The 17,039-nt window shown below is 43.9% G+C and overlaps 1 protein-coding gene across 1 annotated transcript in view; it reads right to left on the bottom strand.

Moving 5' to 3' along the window:
• The window catches only part of UNK (unk zinc finger), a gene marked incomplete at both ends in the record, with an annotated part of 36,053 nt that overhangs the window by 4,639 nt on the left and 14,375 nt on the right, over positions 1 to 17,039 (bottom strand). Inside the window, 12 exons of the mRNA XM_079544138.1 lie at positions 212 to 313; positions 1,440 to 1,614; positions 2,271 to 2,339; positions 6,548 to 6,748; positions 7,653 to 7,700; positions 8,977 to 9,119; positions 10,696 to 10,780; positions 11,735 to 11,852; positions 13,451 to 13,586; positions 13,732 to 13,858; positions 14,262 to 14,442; positions 15,734 to 15,943. Coding sequence (XP_079400264.1) covers positions 212 to 313; positions 1,440 to 1,614; positions 2,271 to 2,339; positions 6,548 to 6,748; positions 7,653 to 7,700; positions 8,977 to 9,119; positions 10,696 to 10,780; positions 11,735 to 11,852; positions 13,451 to 13,586; positions 13,732 to 13,858; positions 14,262 to 14,442; positions 15,734 to 15,943 — 1,595 coding nt within the window. The remainder of the gene's footprint in view (positions 1 to 211; positions 314 to 1,439; positions 1,615 to 2,270; positions 2,340 to 6,547; positions 6,749 to 7,652; positions 7,701 to 8,976; positions 9,120 to 10,695; positions 10,781 to 11,734; positions 11,853 to 13,450; positions 13,587 to 13,731; positions 13,859 to 14,261; positions 14,443 to 15,733; positions 15,944 to 17,039) is intronic.

Raw genomic sequence — 17,039 nt, 5'->3', positions numbered from 1 at the left:
TGGGCCTAATGGCAAGAACTCAGCCCTGCTAGTCAACTAGGGCAAGCTTTCACTTGAAAGATGCTCAGCGGTTGCCAGTTTGTTATCATAGCTGTTTTTTAACCAATGTTATTTGGGACTGGTTTTAGAGCTTCGTTGGGCTGGCTCCACTGAGGTGACTGGGCAACACTGCTTGGCAGAAGATAAAGAAAGCTCTGTTGCTTTCATGTACCTATCATGATGCCACTCGTGTGGGGCACTGTGCTGCTGTCAAATGTCTTCTCCAGGGCAGCCACTCCGAATTCATTCAGGTCCAGGTCATCCAAGGCAGACTCTGCCAGACACAGAGGTACCAATTATGTTATAAAGGACCAACAACTTCAAGAGATAGGATGGCCCAAAGAGCCTACATGCAGAGGAGCCTTTGCTCTCTATTTGTCAGTCTGCACAGCCCTACTATCCGTCCTGTGCAACAGTTTGGCAGAAGTGTCATGGGCAGCTTTTCAGTTCAGGTTTTTTTGCCAGATCCAATTTCTCTTTGTCTCAAAGCACTTCTAATTGTTATGTTAAAAAAAAAAAACCAAAACAAATATTTGATGAAATAACAGAAGTTCCCATAAGTCTCCCCCAAACAGCTCTTTCAAGTCCGTCCTCAATATGCAACAGCACTAGCTTGTGAATGTCTGGGTCTGGCTTCTGCTTTGTCCCTACTTTGTTGAAGAGCCGCTTGGAAAGGAAAACCAGCAGAAGGGAACACTTCAAAATCATCTCTGAGGTTCAAAGATGAGAAAAAACAAAGAAAGGTTATGAATGCCTGCAAGTGTTACATCTACCTGAACGTACCTCATCACTAATCTCGATCCAAATAGTTTCATCCCACTCATGCCCACTCATTTCTATTATTATTTTTAACAAATTAATGAGATCACCTCAGAAATGTTGGATTAAAAAAAAAAACAGGTGGCCAAAAAAAGTGTACCTACCTAAAAGGAATGATTCCCCACTCTTAACTCTTCTGTTCTCCTTTTCTTTACAGCCTCTGTCCCACATTCTGTAAAGGGCAAGTCCTTGCAATCTACCTGCAGGTGGTCCTTGCTATAAATTTGCAGTTTAGAATATAAAGTGTTGTAGCTGTAGAAAATGCCCTGTTGATTTCCTGCCTGCTCCAAACCCTTTCCATCAATTTGACAAACCTAAAACTAAGGCCCTTTACATCATCTGACATTTCAAATAAGTGGCAGAGGCCTTCTGTTTGTCCTCTGGGTGAATTTCACCTATAATGACCCGTGGAAAACATGTGATGTCCTGGTCACAGAAAAAACCTACAGCCTCAGGAATCTGCCAACACTGACACAGATGAAAAACTGGAGTTCACTGGAACACCTGTGTTATCCCAGTTCTCATACCTGGTGATCCACGTCTGAGGAAGCCCAACTAGCAAGTGAAAATGGCAAAGTTACCTATGACAGACTCAACGGTGTCACTGGTTGGGTAGAAGGGAAGGGCATTGGCATTCATGCCTGGTATGCTGCTGGTGCCAGCGGGGCTTGGTGGTGTTGCAGCCAGACTGGAGGTGATACTGGAGGAGATGCTGGATGTCAGTGGGCTCCCCACTGGGAGAATACCCAGTATGTCCTAAAAAAGAGAGTTTTAAAATGGAAAGATGCACAAAATAAGACATCTATATAGAAAAATCCCTCCAAAAACATGCAGGCATGAGCCAAAGATTAGCAGCAAACCTGTTTCTGCCTGCTTCCAACCTGACAGATGGCTGGTGCTACTACTGGGCTGGGGGTGGGGGAGAGATTAACAGCTTTTCTTTAATTTCTGCCGACTTCTTTTTTTCCCTCCAGTATTACAAACATCCTTCAGGCTGCCCCAGAATTAACTCTTGTGACCCACAGGTTGCATGCAATCATAGGGATGGGTCCCACAATCACTCACTCAGACTTAGTTCAGTACACGACTTAGAACCTGATATTAAATTCTCTTTGCCAAATCCTTGAACTTAGATGACTCTGGAGATCCATTCCAGCTCTATTTTCTGTAACACTGGAACACTCTCTGGCACTACTGTCCAGGTCTGTGCATTTTTCCTGAATTCACACAGGCCCAGCCATTCACAAATAATTCATCCCCCAAATTACCCCATATTCATAAAATAATCCATCAAGCTAAGCATCCCTCATGGTGTCTGGACTGACATTTGCTCCCTGCAGAGTCGTCTGGATCCATAGAGACCTCCTGTCCTTGTCTGTGGCAGCATGAGCACTAAGCCAGCAGTACTGTACCTGTTTGGGCTGTAACAAAGGTTGCTCCTGGCTCCTGTGTTCCAGTGAATGGGACTTCATTTTTGCTTGCTACAGTAAACAAACAAAACAGAATATAAGCAGAGGGATTAGCAGCAAAATTAAGAATGGCTGAGTGCTGGCTTCCTTTGGAGAGGCCATGGGAAGCACAGTCCCCACCTCTCTCATGCTCTGCTTTGGGCACTGGAGAATTGAGGGAGCAGGAGTATGCAGCAAACTGAGAACACTCCAACCTATTTGGCTTTCTATATACCAAGACATTATGCTTGGAGTTATGCAAAGACTTGACACAGTTACATTTGGCTTCAGTGCTCTTCAGTGCTGCTACACTCCTGTGCTGGCACAAAGGACATCATAAGAACCAAGACCAAGTACGACTTATCTTGCCTTGCTATAAATAACTCACCACCCCTACCAGTATCTAAAATAAATAAATAAAAATAGGGCCAGAACCAGCGGGAGGCACACTGCACTTTTGAATTATGTAAATATTTTGCAGCTTTGGGAAAATAAAGTATGCAGATTATGTCTTCTCTCAGTCCCTCCTAGTTCTCAGCTAGCCTTTCACAGTTTCTAGAAGAAGAGAACGGATGTAATATTAAAGAGAACAATTTTATGAGAAAGAATCTGGATCATCTCATCAAATTCCTTTCATCATCAACAAAAATAAAGTGATAACAGACCAATTTTAAAAGCAAAATCATCCCTCTCCCATCGCTTGAAACAGAGGCCTCAAGGCTATCAACACTGGCTGGAATTGCAAAACTGCCAACATGTATTTAGATTTCCACTATCCAGTCTAAAAATTCAGCTTCAGGATGTTGCAGCACTACGTCCTTAACGGATTTCAACCCTCTTGCCTCAAGACATCAGTCAGTGCTGAGCTACACCAGGCAGAGCTGGGAAGGATGTGGTCTCAGGAGCCTGTTGGCGTGTAACCGTCTGCAGCCTGTGCTCTGCTCCTCCTATGCTGCTACGTGTGCAGTAGCAATGCACAGGGAGATCAGTGACACCCTCTGCACACAGAAAGGGGGCAAAGTAACTGGTCAGAGTCAGGTCTGCTTGGTTGCCAGCTCTCTCCATGTGAATCAGAGACGCGATCGAGGCACAACGTCTGCTCAATCGTTTGCATCGCCATCTCTGCAGAACAAAATGCACAACAGCAGCAAGAGATGTCATGCTGGCCTGAAGCAATACACCTTGATTTCTTGGCTTAAACAGTCTAAAAAAGAAAGATAACCAGGTGCTGGAGAGGTATGACATAGCCAGGCAGTACAAAGAGTAGCAGCAGCAGGATCCATCCCCCATTTTCCCTGATTAGATCGTTTTCTCTGCTGAACTCTCTGCCTTTGAGCAGATTTGGGCGGGGGGAGGAGAGGGTCAAGGCCTGGCAAATAGGCAGCCAAGATCCTTCTGCAGCAGGTACCATTCTCTCACACTTTTCCGAGCTGCATACAGCATGTTTACACACAGCCAAACTGCTACCACACCAGCCACAGGCTTGGCTTCCTTTGTGTGCAATGGCTGCGCCGCATTACTGCATCTGTGTGTGCCTGATAACAAGCCTGCTAGATTAGCCAGCACATCCCTGCCCTGTTCCACACTCATCTGAACACAAGATGTGCTACCAACAGATGTCAGCAGCTGAAGTGAAGGCACACACAGCTGTGCCCCCTCGGTGTGAGGTTTTCCTGCCAACGTGGCTGGCTCCAGTGCTGCCCAGCCTTCCTGGAAGCTTTGTGCTTTTTTCCTCCTTTAAAGATAAAAATGAATGCATTTGTGAGCTAGCCCCACTTCTCACCACCTTGCATCCAGGTAACATCAGTGTAAAATGGAGTAAAGCAATTGTCACTGCTAAGCCAGTCTCCTTTAGCTCTAGAAGGGCACACACCGACACAGCAACGCAAAGGGCAGGCTGAAACTCTCCAGCTCACGCTGTGGCAGTCAGGAAAGCAAACAGAGGCCATAAATTATGAATGAAATTGAATCTTGTATGACCAGCATGGAACAAGGCTGCTGGACTTCCCAAACACCTCCTGGTTGTGGCACTCGGCTCCTTCCAGTGCTGCATTTTCCAGCTTTGAGAATTTGGAACAGTATTTTTAGCCCTCGCTGCTGGCTCAGCCTTACCACAAACTATGTGGAATCTGCAATCACATTTTTCATTCTAATAGAGATAGGAATTATTTGTACTAATTCTACAAAGGAAAAGAATTGCAATCTTACGGCAGTGACGAGCCCAAATGCCTCTTAAATTTTCAAATAGGAGTGAACAAAGTTAAGTGCCTAATTACCAGTGTAATTTACAGCATGCGTGAGAATCTCTGGTGCCCACAGCAGCCAAAGGGAATTACTGGAGATTTAAAAAAGTAAGTAATTATACATTAACACAAAATTTAATCAGGATGCTTATGAGACACCTAATTTTGTCTTCAGAAGCCTAGCATAAGGCAACTGTGATTACTTCCATCTTTTTGTTTAATGACTGGAATAAATAGCTGCTAACACCAGGTTTTTTCTTACTTAATTAAAGCCACATGAGTAAGAAACTACCTGAATACAGTATCTTTGTAACACAGCTTGGACCTCAGACATAAATACTCATCATCTGGCTCCTTTTAAAAGCTCTATTCAAGCTCCATCTCCTTTCTCCTTGGCTTAGGCTTGCTGCCCATTTTCTCCAAAGCAGGGCCTCCCTGGCACCCTGCCTCTGCTGGCAGAAAACAGGGATTCTCTCAGCCCTTCAGCTTTGGGTTCACTCCTCCTTTGCAGCAGAGGCAACAGAGAAGGAGCACATGTTTTCTTCTTTTGTTTCTAAACAACTGCTACAAGCTGTCGTGCCTGCAAGCAGTGCCAGGATCACAGCACGGGCTGCGTTTTACCTCCAAAGATGTGCTGCACCAATTTGCAATCTCCTAACTCACATGTGCTTTAAATAAAAACAATGGAAGCATTTACAAGAAAGCCTACGTGCATACAGCTTCATCTGTATGTGTCACTAAATCATTTTAATTAGACTAAACAGTGTTTGAGACTGGTCCCACTGCAAAGTTTCATCATATTTTCCCAAAGTTGTAAAAATAAATAAGAGAAAACCCACTGAGCCTGCTTCCAAATTCGACTGCTTTCTGCAAGATGTTATTTGGACAGGGCATTTCCACTGCTTTCTCACAGCAGTGCAATACTAGCACGGCAAAAAGCTTATTAAGGCTTCTTAAGACTACAGGAAGAGTTTATATGTAGCCAGGTTGAAGGCAGCATTTATTGTTATCTCTGTTTTCAAGCAACATATGCTTTTTTGTTAAAAAAAAAAAACAAAAAGAAAAACAAACAACAAAACAAGAGCTTATCAGAGACCTTTCTGCATGTGCCTCCTCACAAGGGTAGCTAACCCATCCCCTCAATAGTTACTGTTTTATTACATTTACAAACCCAGTTAGGAATCAAAACCAAGCTCTGGGTTGGACACTGCAGACTTGGAAAGGATGGTGCAGAGAAAACTATTTAACCATAACGTGAAGAAAGGAAATTCACAGAAAGAAGTTGACTGTGGAAAAGCTAATGTGGCAGAAGAGATGGAAGAGACTGAAGCACAGGGAGCAGTTGTGTAAGACGTGACTTTGAGAAGGAAGCAGCGAGGCAAGACTGGGGTATTCAAAAGGGTACAATGTGTGTCACTAGGGATGTGGATTAGGTAAGGGTTCTTCAAATGAGAACAAGGAATTTAAGAAGAAGCCAAGAGAGAGTCAAGGATCAGAATGATACAGCCAGAGAAACAAAAGACATTTGTAACACACTGCAGAGATGAATGCTGGAAGCAGAAGATAAACCAAGTTATGGAGATGAAGGTAGGAGTCCGTAATGAAGTCAGAGAAGGAAGGATGAGTTTCTATGAGACAACGTAGCAAAAGAAGCAGTAACTCTTAACAAGGACCTAAATATGAAGAAAGAAAGAGCAAGAAGTGGTATGTGGGAAGATACCCGGGGTCAATAAAGGACAGAATTGTCAGGGATTATGAAAACAACAAGCAGCTCAGCTTCTACAAACTGAGCACATGATGGCAGCTGGGCAGACAGGAACAGATGTGGGATGGAAGAGACTCAAACTGATGCTGAAAGCATAGATCTGAGACCTGCTACTGAGTATAGCCCTGTCTCCTTTTTGTTCCTTGGAAAATGAAAACACATTCAAGCTAGACTGGGCAATTTCTCCATCTTCTTCATCCCCCCAACTCTTCCAGCCCATGCTTCCTACTAACCTGGCATTTGAAACTCTTCAAATACTCGGCCCCCACCTGATCTTCTCGCTCAAACCCCGGTGCTTTCTTGTAGCTGCCAGCTGCTGTTACTGAATCTGGAGGAAAACCAATGCTCTCCAGGCTGTGTGGCTTTCCAATCGCGCCAGGAGGAGACCCACATATATTAGATGGGCTTCCGAGACTGCTGTTCCTACAAAGAATCTAACAGAAGGAACAAGTGTCAGAAAATTACAGCCAGCTCGTGGCACCACCTCGAAGAAGAAAGGCATCACAGGAAGAGTTCATTCAATTCTGTGTGCATCAATTTTACTGACAGTCAACACAAGTGTAAAAGCTCACAGAAAACAGGAATTAAAAAACAAGAAAAAGCCCCAGGATAGACAGGATTTATACATTCCCACTATTACGGTTTTCTTGCCAATACTTTGTACTGGAATGCAAGCTTACAATAAGACAACCTACAGCTCTAGAAACATCTACTCTTTCTGAGGCCTTGGATAGGATTAAACCTGACCAAAACCCTTCTCACTGCCCTTAGGCTGCAGAGTGCTGTGGAACCTATCTGTGCTCTGAGAAGTAGTGTGAAACCTGGAAGGGTACTGTGGCAGTCAGAACAACCAAAAGTATTTGAGCTGTGAGTAATACTGTATTATTTTTGTTTTTCAGTGGGAAATTTGAGAGTTTTAATGCAGGCACAATCCAAGCATTGACAGCTGCATTAAAAAAGACAAAAATACCCCAAAAACACAAGGATTTCCAACATTTCTATTCGTTGGACTGTAACCAGGGATCACAACCACATGCAACAAGGCTAGTTTTGCACCGCAGATGAAGCCACAGACAGCAGCAAAGGAGATTTAGAGAAAGCTACCTGGCTCAGTGCAGATATCCCATTTTCCTGGGATAGGAAGTTACCTGCCTGCACTGGCAAGCATGACTGTGCTTCAAGCAACTTTTAGACAACTACTCCTATCAGAGATTCAAACATGGCACAGTTGGGGCTGGCATTAGAGAGAGGGAATATCCTGCAATATTTTGATATTTTATTTTTTATACAGACATTCTGCTGTCTGTGCTTCCCTACAGTCGCAAAGTTTCTACTCACTGTGGTGGAGGTGGGGCTAGTTGGCAGAGTTCCTGATTTATTCCACACCTACAGTACAAATACAAAACAGAACAGGCCACGTGAGGCTGGCTGCTAGAGGGACCTTTTTGTTTGATTAATTCATCATGTAAAAATGATCACCAGCAAAGTCGTATTTGTTTGCAAGCTACATGCAGATGCCCTATGTCTCAGAAATATACATACTGCCTTCTGGCTTATATCTAGGGATTAGTAAAGAATCTGTTTAAAAGACTGAAGAGCTTGAAGACAGAAAAAGACCTAAACGTGGAAGAGATCAACAATTCTGGACTTTCAGAGCATTCAGACAATTCATTTGAAGGATGCAGGGATTTTGTTTCTCACTTCCTTCTAGTGATATTTACCAAGAGAACACAGCATGCCTTGTCTTTCCAAGATCTATGCAGAATTTTATTTGCAATCAAATTTAACAGAACTAAGGCTGGCTTCGGTGCTGACAAAAAAATCAAACTATCAATTTTTCTTCTCAAAGGAGAATTTGACTAAACAGAGGTCCCAAAGGAGTTCACCTCATTCTGGTCAGCTTGGAAGGGGTTAAACTCCTGCCGTTTAACTTTCTTGAAACCTTGACCAAGTATTTGATAAAGTGTGTAAGCTTTTCAACAGCAATGCAAACAGGAAGGGCTTAATAGAAAAAAAAAAATCCTCAGCAAAAATGAAGTGCTCTGGCATTCCGTGCACTTGTCTTCCTTTGTGTGTTTCCACTTTCCGTTCAGCATTTGAAGATCTCATCTCTCCTATGTTTAACCAGAATACAATCAGTGCTCTGGAGCATTACTTCAACATTCTGCAGAGTTTAACCATCTCCTAAGGAGGAGAAGGAGAGAATGGAGGATATTCTATATCAGAAAACAATGCACACAGGCCAAGCCTTTGCGTTTACATACGTAAACAAACTCAACTGTAGTTATGTACTTTAGATTATATTGGCTCACAGCCTTTAAGGAGTACTTGGAAACTGAGCCCAATGTGTACCTCCAGAAAGGGAGGCGTTGGACTTCATGTACAGTTGCATTCCACCTTCCTGAAAGTATATCAACAAGCTTTGCACAGGAAGGAAGGCTGAGAAATTTTATAGGTGAAGTGACAAAACTAAACTACTGAACTGCATGTTCCAAACAAAGATCTCTCTTAAACAGCATGGTGCTTAGATGTAAAAGAAAGATGTCACAGCCTTCTGTCTTTGGATACCTAAGATTGCTCTTTTTAGGTGAAAGGAGTACATCAGCTCAGAGAAACTCAGATGTATAAAGCACAGACAAGGCCTCCCCACAGTGCTACCTACATTGCTAAGGTCTGGAGCATGTGGACTGGAAGGGCTGACTGGAACAGAATCACCAGCTGCTGATGGCATATACATCACTGGGCCTGCCTGCGTGGGGCTGGACACAGCTGAGGATTGCTGTAGGTCTTCATTGAGTGGAGGCTCTGCAAGGAAGAAAAGCAAGTGGAACATTACTCAAAGAGGCCCAATTACACCAGAACACAAGACATTTAGGAACAAGAATACTTAGTTCTGAGAGAAGAAACATTCCACAAACATCTGTTTAGAAGTAGCACAGAAGCAAAGAGAAACCTTATCTGACAAAGAGCTACTTTTTTTAAGCTAGGATTCCTTATGTTACTACTTTCACCACTTGTACAGTGAGTGTTCTGCTCTTGGTTAACGCTGCTCCAAAATTATCTTCTTTGCATGAACTGCATGTTATTCACTCAGCTGTCTTGAACTAAGCAAGGCTTCTTTCTGTGCTAGGCACAAAGCTGATGGACACATTATAATTAGCTGAGAGAGATAAGTTTCCATCTGCTCTGGGTACAAACTATTACCAGAAGTAACACACACAGAAAGGAATACAGCTGTCAACTGCACAAAAAGAAAGCAGCATTGACTTCTAGTATTTACATCTAATACAGCTCAGCATCTTTACACCATCTACACAACTGACACCACACCTATACTGCAATGTCTTTAAAGTACTGACTTCTATACGTCTCTCGTTAACAACCAGCAAAAGTCAAACTAAGAGCATATGCAGTAAATGGACTTCTGTTATTTCAGGTGAATATTTCAGTGCTCACCTTAAAAAGAAAGGACTAAAAAAAGTACAGTTCCATAAGATGGCAGAAGAAACAGCCACGATGCAGTGAGCTAGCTGGCCAAAGAATGTTACTCTGACTTGAAAGGAAGGTAGTACTCAGTGCAGTTATCAGGTTATAAATAAGGATCTCCTAAACAGAAATACTACATTATCCACAAGGGAGTTTGTTAAACACCATTTCGTTATTAAGATTAAATTCTCTCTTAAGCTTGCTGAGCAGTTGCACTATTATGTCTTGGGCCATTACAGCCCACAGCCCTAGCTATAATTACTGCTTGTCTGCAAGGCCTCCTGTAAAAGGAACTCTGTAAACCGTAGGGAATTTACTCTCACCATTCTTTGACAAAGGCAGCAATTACTAATTCTGCCATTAACAAAAGGTAATCAAATAACAAAGATCTGCTCAAGGCCACAAACTGTGTCAGTATCAGAGCCAATCTACTGAGTTATAAGTAACCTGTTCTAACTACTGTAAATTTAACAGTGAGACTGGAGTGCAGAAACTGAGCAGGAGTCACAGGACTTAGGAGCTAACTGTTAGCTACGAACAAAAGTGCCACAAAAGAACACCATCACCAGTTTACCAGTGATCAGATTCATTGGCACAGGCTGCTCAGGAAGTGGTAGAGTCACTGATCCTGGAGGTGCTCGAGAAAAGGGCAGACGTGGCAGTGAGTGACATGGCTAGTGGGGACGGTGGGGATGGGTCGACGGTTGGACTTGTGATCTTAGCGGTCTTTTCCAACCATAATGATTCTATGAATTGTCCAAGTTAATACTCCGCTTTTGAAAATCCTTCACAAAAGTTCTAGGCTTTATGGCCCTATATTTTACACTATCTATTCTGGCCAGAAGCTCTCCATAGTTCAAATATCCATGAAAGATGAGAGAATCAGCCCACGTACGTTCTACGTGTGCAAAGGCACAGAAGGGTCCTCGGGGACAGCTGCCAGACTGCTGCATATCATTGCACTTGGTGGATTTGTAGATCTGAGGTTGGGAAAAAAAAAAAACAAAAACAACCAGACATGAACAGGAAAAACAGTGACTGGCAGCCCAGGTACAAAAGTACTATGAACAGACTCAACAGCAAAATAGAAACACAGATAAAAGGCACAAAGGCCAACAGATTTTGGGATCACCACTTCAGTGCTTTGCTTCGATGAAAGAAAAACCCACTATGGTTATGGAAACACCAAAATATGCCCATTACAGTTAAGCTCACGCAAAGAACACCCCATACAGTCAGTTCACCCAAAGATCACCATTTGCCATCCATTCTCAGTCTCATTGGCAGCTCCACGGAAGTGGTAAAAGGTAGGAAACAGTTGATAGATAACAGCACAGAAAGCTACAGCCACATTTGCAAGGAAAATGACAAACCATTGACAGTGACTGTAGGAAATGGATTGTTCCCCCTCCCCAGGTTTGACAGGCAGTGACAATGGTTACTTGGCTGATACAAGCCCAACAAAGCTTTTCAACACTGTAACACGAAGCAGACCAGGACAAGGTCTCAATTCCACATCCTGTAAGGACACTGGAACTCTCTGGGCATGCTCACTCTGAGCGTGGTTGCTTACAGTATCAGTCTGTGGGTATTAACTGTTTAGTGCAACCATCATCAAAGGAAGATTTTTCCTCACAAAAACAGATGCTTAAAATCCACACCTTGTTTTCACTCCCCCACCCAGGTGTCTGCTCTCCTGCAGACCGGCATTTTCACCCACTTTTCTCACCCCTTCCCATCCAATCTACTGAATGAAAAGGCACCTCTGTCAAGCAGCTGAATTTGAGCTTCCAACATGCAGTTCCTCTGAATCCCAGGACCACGCTGCAAGCAGCCCACACACTCTCCCAGCTGGCACATTTATGCATCTCATCAGCCTGGAATACGTTTGCTTTTCCGTTCAGCTACCCAATGGTCTGAGGAGGTTACTGTACCTCTGGATGGAACTGCTGTTCTGTGCGAGTGTGGCAGTATTGGCACGAGTCTCCATTTTCACACTTACTAGGATCTCCCCACTCATCTCCATGTTTCACACTGGGACACGGTGAAGATCTGTGTAAACAAGGTAGCGATAGACTGTATGAGATACACTAACGTGTTTTGAGCTTTGCTTCCTCAATCAGCAAACAGGCTCAGCTGCCCACCCCCCCCAGCTGCACAATCTGTTTGGCTTATTGCTGCTTCCCTGCCCCCACAATGCTGCACTTACATCGTCCTCCCTCTCTTCCTATTTTTCAGTGAAAGAAGCACGGCTTGGTTCTCATCTGAAACTGAATACAACCTGAGCCGATGTAACATAACAAAATTAGCAGCTGATGTGATTAGTGTCAGAGACGCTTGGTCTGGTTTCTCTTTCAGAACTGTACATTCATAGAAAGCTGGTAAGTTAATTGGCTAATCCTAAAACACGTAATACCCTTACAGAGGTGTGTTTCCAGGGTTATAGTGTGGCCGTGTGGAAAAGAGGCTGAGTCAGGTCACTGGGGAAAAGGCAAGCCCGTTTTCTTTCTCCCAGCTTGGAACTGTTCTGTTTCCCAGGTCTGAATTTTTGCTGTGACCTACTTCCTCTGCTCTTTATGCTCTTACTCATTCCCTCAAACAACAGCAGAGGGAAGCAGATAGCAGCAGCAGATGCTTGCACAGAAGAGGCAGTCACATCAGCTGGGGGTGGGGAAAGCAACACAGAAGTAAGCAGTGATCAGGAAGGGAGAAGCTTTCTCCTTTCCCCTTCCCAAAAGGACCGAACAGGGGTAGAAAGCACATGGCTGCTTTGAAAACTGACTTAGGATTCCAATTTCTCCTGAATGTCTTTGTATTAATGTTCCTTTTATATATATATATACATATATATATTTAATTATTGTTTTTAAATACAGGACTTCTGTACCAATTCAGAAATTTCTGTGAATGCTGGGGGTGGAGAAGGGAAGTGAGAACATCCACGGCATTTTCTCTCCTTGCTTTCTGGTCTGCTCTTATGTTTTTCAAAAAGGAACTAAGGAAAAACCCTACTGAGACCTCAACAAAAGCTTTGTTGTGTCAGAGGAAACACAGACTTATAACTTGGATGAAACTTGGTGAGGGAGACACAGCGTGCAGAAAAATCCAGTGACAGCTGAGTGATGAGAACACCCTGGTGCCTCAAAGGCAGTTTTTAGCATCTGGTTAGGAATGCACATCCAGCTACAGTACTGGTCACACTGTGCCTCACGATCCCCATCACTAGGCACAGACAACAAGCACCTTGATGATTTTGAATTCCTCACCCATGAAAACATTGCTCAGTAAATTTGTTTCTAGTAGGGGTCTTTTTTTTTCTTCCTTGCACTGCTTATTTTAAAATAAGAGTTTGTAAAATAAGAGAAGGGGAAGACTAACACAGTCACTATTTACTGTAAAACCAAAGCTGTAACATGATTTAGCAACAGTTACTTATTTATTAGAGACACTGCTTCATCTTTAAAGCAGAAGTCCTTCTTCTGTTGCCCTATCTCCTAGACAGAAGTAACAGTCCATTACAACTGTCAGGACAGGTCTTGGAGGCACACTAAAAAACGGTCTGGCAGAGAAAATCCCAGATCCTTCCCCTTACAGACTCCTTCTATACCTCATTACTCAGCTGGGAAACAGACGACCCAGGAGCAGGGTACCTGTATTTGTGTTTCCTTGGGCTCCTTCTTCTGTCTTTGCTATTGTGATAGTATGGACAGGCATAACCCTGGCGACAGAGACGAGGAGGCTTCTTACACTGCTCTGTCTTGTAATTTCCCAATACATACGTTGTATCTGCAAGAAATACAACCAGTTAGGCAGAGATCACCATGATCTATATTTGATACATAAAAGCTTTGAAAGGAGCATGCACTCCACAAAAAAAAAAAAACACCAAAAAACAGACCTTTCCAGCCCCATAGAGCTTACTGCCACTCACCTTGCCACCTTGGCTCCTCACTGAGTATTTTCTCTATCATAGCATGGCTAGCAGCAACTGCAGATTGACCCTCTATGCCACCTTCTGATGTAGTCTGACCATTCTGCAAAGCCTCCATGGCCTGAAGCTCCCTTGGTGTTAAGTGAACAACAGACAGATTGAGTAGATGGAGAGACAGATAAGCACATAGTAAAAACTGTGATACCAACATAGCAACAACCCTTAAGTGGGTATATTTATTTCATACTTCTTTTTTGGCAGAACAATCTTTGTCAAACAGCAACTGCAATACATGTTCTTCATTCCCAAGCAATTCCAGACGCACTATTTTGATGCACCCACAAGTCCCCACTGCTTCACTGTGCTCCCTCCCCCCATTTTGAGGATCCTCCCTGCAGATTTTATAGATTTGCCTTATTAGGAATGGATGCACCATGCTCACCCCAACACTAAGTAGTTGGGCAGCAGTATGATCCTTCAATCATCTGAGCATAGCCATCACCCTTTTCATTCAGAGCTATAAGCTCCACTAACCTGATGTCATACACAGGAGAGCGTAAATCATGGGGCCCATGAGCAAAAGCACAGTGGACTCCATTCTTTGTGCAGTTTCCCTTGGAGTCTGTCTCATGGATGCAGATTCCAGTTTTGTAATAGCGTAAGTGATACCTCCTCTCTGTGTCTCCAGTAGTTCTATGCAAGAAGGGACATCTGAGGTACAGGAGAAAGGGAAGAGAAGCCAAACTTTAGTCACACTGCTAGTGAACTCAACATTACTGGAAGACACAGTGATGATAAAGGATGCTGTAAGTTGACATGCTTTCGCCAACTCTCCTATATTGTGCCTTTCAACATTACACAGAACCCTTAAATCTGTCACTGCACAGTATACAATGGTTTCCCTCCCAAGCAGACACCTGGATTACTAAGCCAGCAGCAGCTTGTTATTCTAGCCTAGTAACTGCCAGGGATCTGGAAAGAGCAAGGACACTGTCAAAGCATTCTGATATACTAGCCATGATTGAAGGGACATCACATGGCACGTACCAATTCCTCAGCAGCCCATCTAGACTTCATGCTGTTACTGCTTCCTGCTGATGCACTCCTACAGGGCTGCAACAGTCTATCTATAGCCAGATGCATCCTTCGTGCAGAGCACGGGACAAGGAAGGAGAATCACAACACCACTACTTTAACTCATGTTTTGTTTCCCCCTCTGAAGCAGAGAAAGTATCATTTACATTGAGAAATACAAAAAGAACTAGATGGAATAGGTGAAATTCGTATTTGCAGTATTAAGCCAACACTACAAGCCAGCAGTTTCGAGATAGCATCAGTTTTCATTGGTTGAGTTTGAGCCAGGTACGAAGCAGTGACCTAGAAGCCAAAGCCCCCAAATGTTGTATTTCCAGTCCCTTCCAGCTCTCTTGTAACAAGGAAGAAAGCACTGAAAGAGGCCTCAGGCTGGGGATTTATTCCATTTTGCTGCAGCCACAAGAACTTTACTTAATTGGGCAAAAAATATTGTTTTCCCAATAAAGAGCCTTTTTTTCTGTGTGTGTTTGTACTGGCACAAAGAAAGCGAAGTGAAATTCCATCTTTCTATAGCATCTCTATATAAAACACTCTCTATATTTGACCACAGTTTGACTACACTATTTATCTTTCATATCTGTCACGTGGGTGAAGCTGTACTACTGGGTTAACCCTTTAATTGCTGGAAACGGCCACATACATTTGCATCTTGCTCCACTTCAGCTTACCAGCTTCACGACCAGGGATGACCCAACAAAACAAACTCTTCCCTCTTGCCATCATCACTGCAGCAGGCCTGGCACACATGGATTGCTATTACAGTTTTTACATCTGTTCTCATGTTACGTATGTTACAAAGCTGCTTTGCTGCTGACCTGCCTCATCTCTACAGGACCTGGCTGGAATCATCACCTGGACTGATCCCAAAAGCTTCATGCCAGCAGAGCAGGGTGCAGATTTCACTTACTCGTCTCCTTCTGGGCAGATTCCTGTGGTCTCATCATACTTGGTACAGTAAATGTCAGGGCTGTAGTTAAATGTCCCATCCCGACGGCGGATAGATCTGCGGCGGCGCTGGTTGACAAAGTGCCAATGGAAGCAAGTGTAGGGCCGGTGCTGAGTGCACTTGTGCTGCACAAAGAGAGGGCACTGCTCTGTGCGGAACTCCTTCAGGTAACTGCAGATAGAAAGGCAAAAACAGGAACTCAGGACAGGAATCATAGAACCACAGGGGCTGCAGGCTGGAGGCAATACTCAGTTCCCCGCAGAGTCAATGCCAGGCCAGCAGCACCCAGCCCTGAGCTGAACCCAGCATGCTTTCATCCAGTGCTAAAGGCTGCTGGTTGCCTGTAAGGGGCAGAGCAGTGCCCAGCTTGGTCAGCCCAAACATCAGTGCTAAAGGCAGCTGAAATCACTTCCTATGGTCTTTCAGAATCATTGCAAAGAGGCACTACACCAACTTTGGGAACAGCTTGTGAGAACGTACAACTCCTAAGCCCCTTTCCAACCATACACAGCTCTGAATTGGAGACCTGTTGGGGAAACAAGGGTTTGCCTTGCTTAGAGATATAAGCTTCAAGTTACTGTGAGAAAAAGATGTAAATAAATACACAGATAAGAAACTTTTTCCTCCCTTTTCCACCTGGTTTATCTTATTTCCTCCTTCAGGCACACGATCAACCACAAGGATAACATCAATCCATCTCTCTGTTGCAGTCTTGTGACCTCAGGACTCGCTCCTAAGGAGGGGATAACACCTCACCTCCTGGATGCTTCTGTTGCTTCACTTCCATATGTCACTCTTGGAGAGTACGTGCCTCTTTTCATCCCGAGAACTAAAGAAGCCACAAGCTTTTATTTGTGACACTAATAACAGCCTCTAAACCCAGATTGTAGAGGATTACAAAATGGTTTAGATCAACACGATGATCTGACTGTGATCTGAGTGGAGGTGCTTACAAAATCTACGCTGCCTGAAACCCATCAGCTGTATCTGTAGGTAATGCAGGGATGGCCGGAGGACCCAAATCCCACCAGGTGAGGCTCCAAGAGCAACGCAGGGGGAACACAGCAGTCATCTTCTGGGCTCTTATCTTTGGAGGTCTGGTTAAAGTGCCTAGTAAGGCAATCTGTCAGGCAGAAGAAGTGCTGGGGCTCTGCTGGAAGCAACAGGGTGGTGTAAGAGCAGACAGGGATTCGTTCGGAGCAATATCTGTACTCTGAGGCAATGCAACACAGCTCAGGAATTTGTGAAGTATTCATCCCCACAAGAT

Source organism: Tetrao urogallus, assembly GCF_951394365.1.
Source record: "Tetrao urogallus genome assembly, chromosome: 18".
Lineage (NCBI taxonomy): Eukaryota > Metazoa > Chordata > Aves > Galliformes > Phasianidae > Tetrao > Tetrao urogallus.
This window is presented reverse-complemented; position numbering and strand designations above follow the sequence as displayed.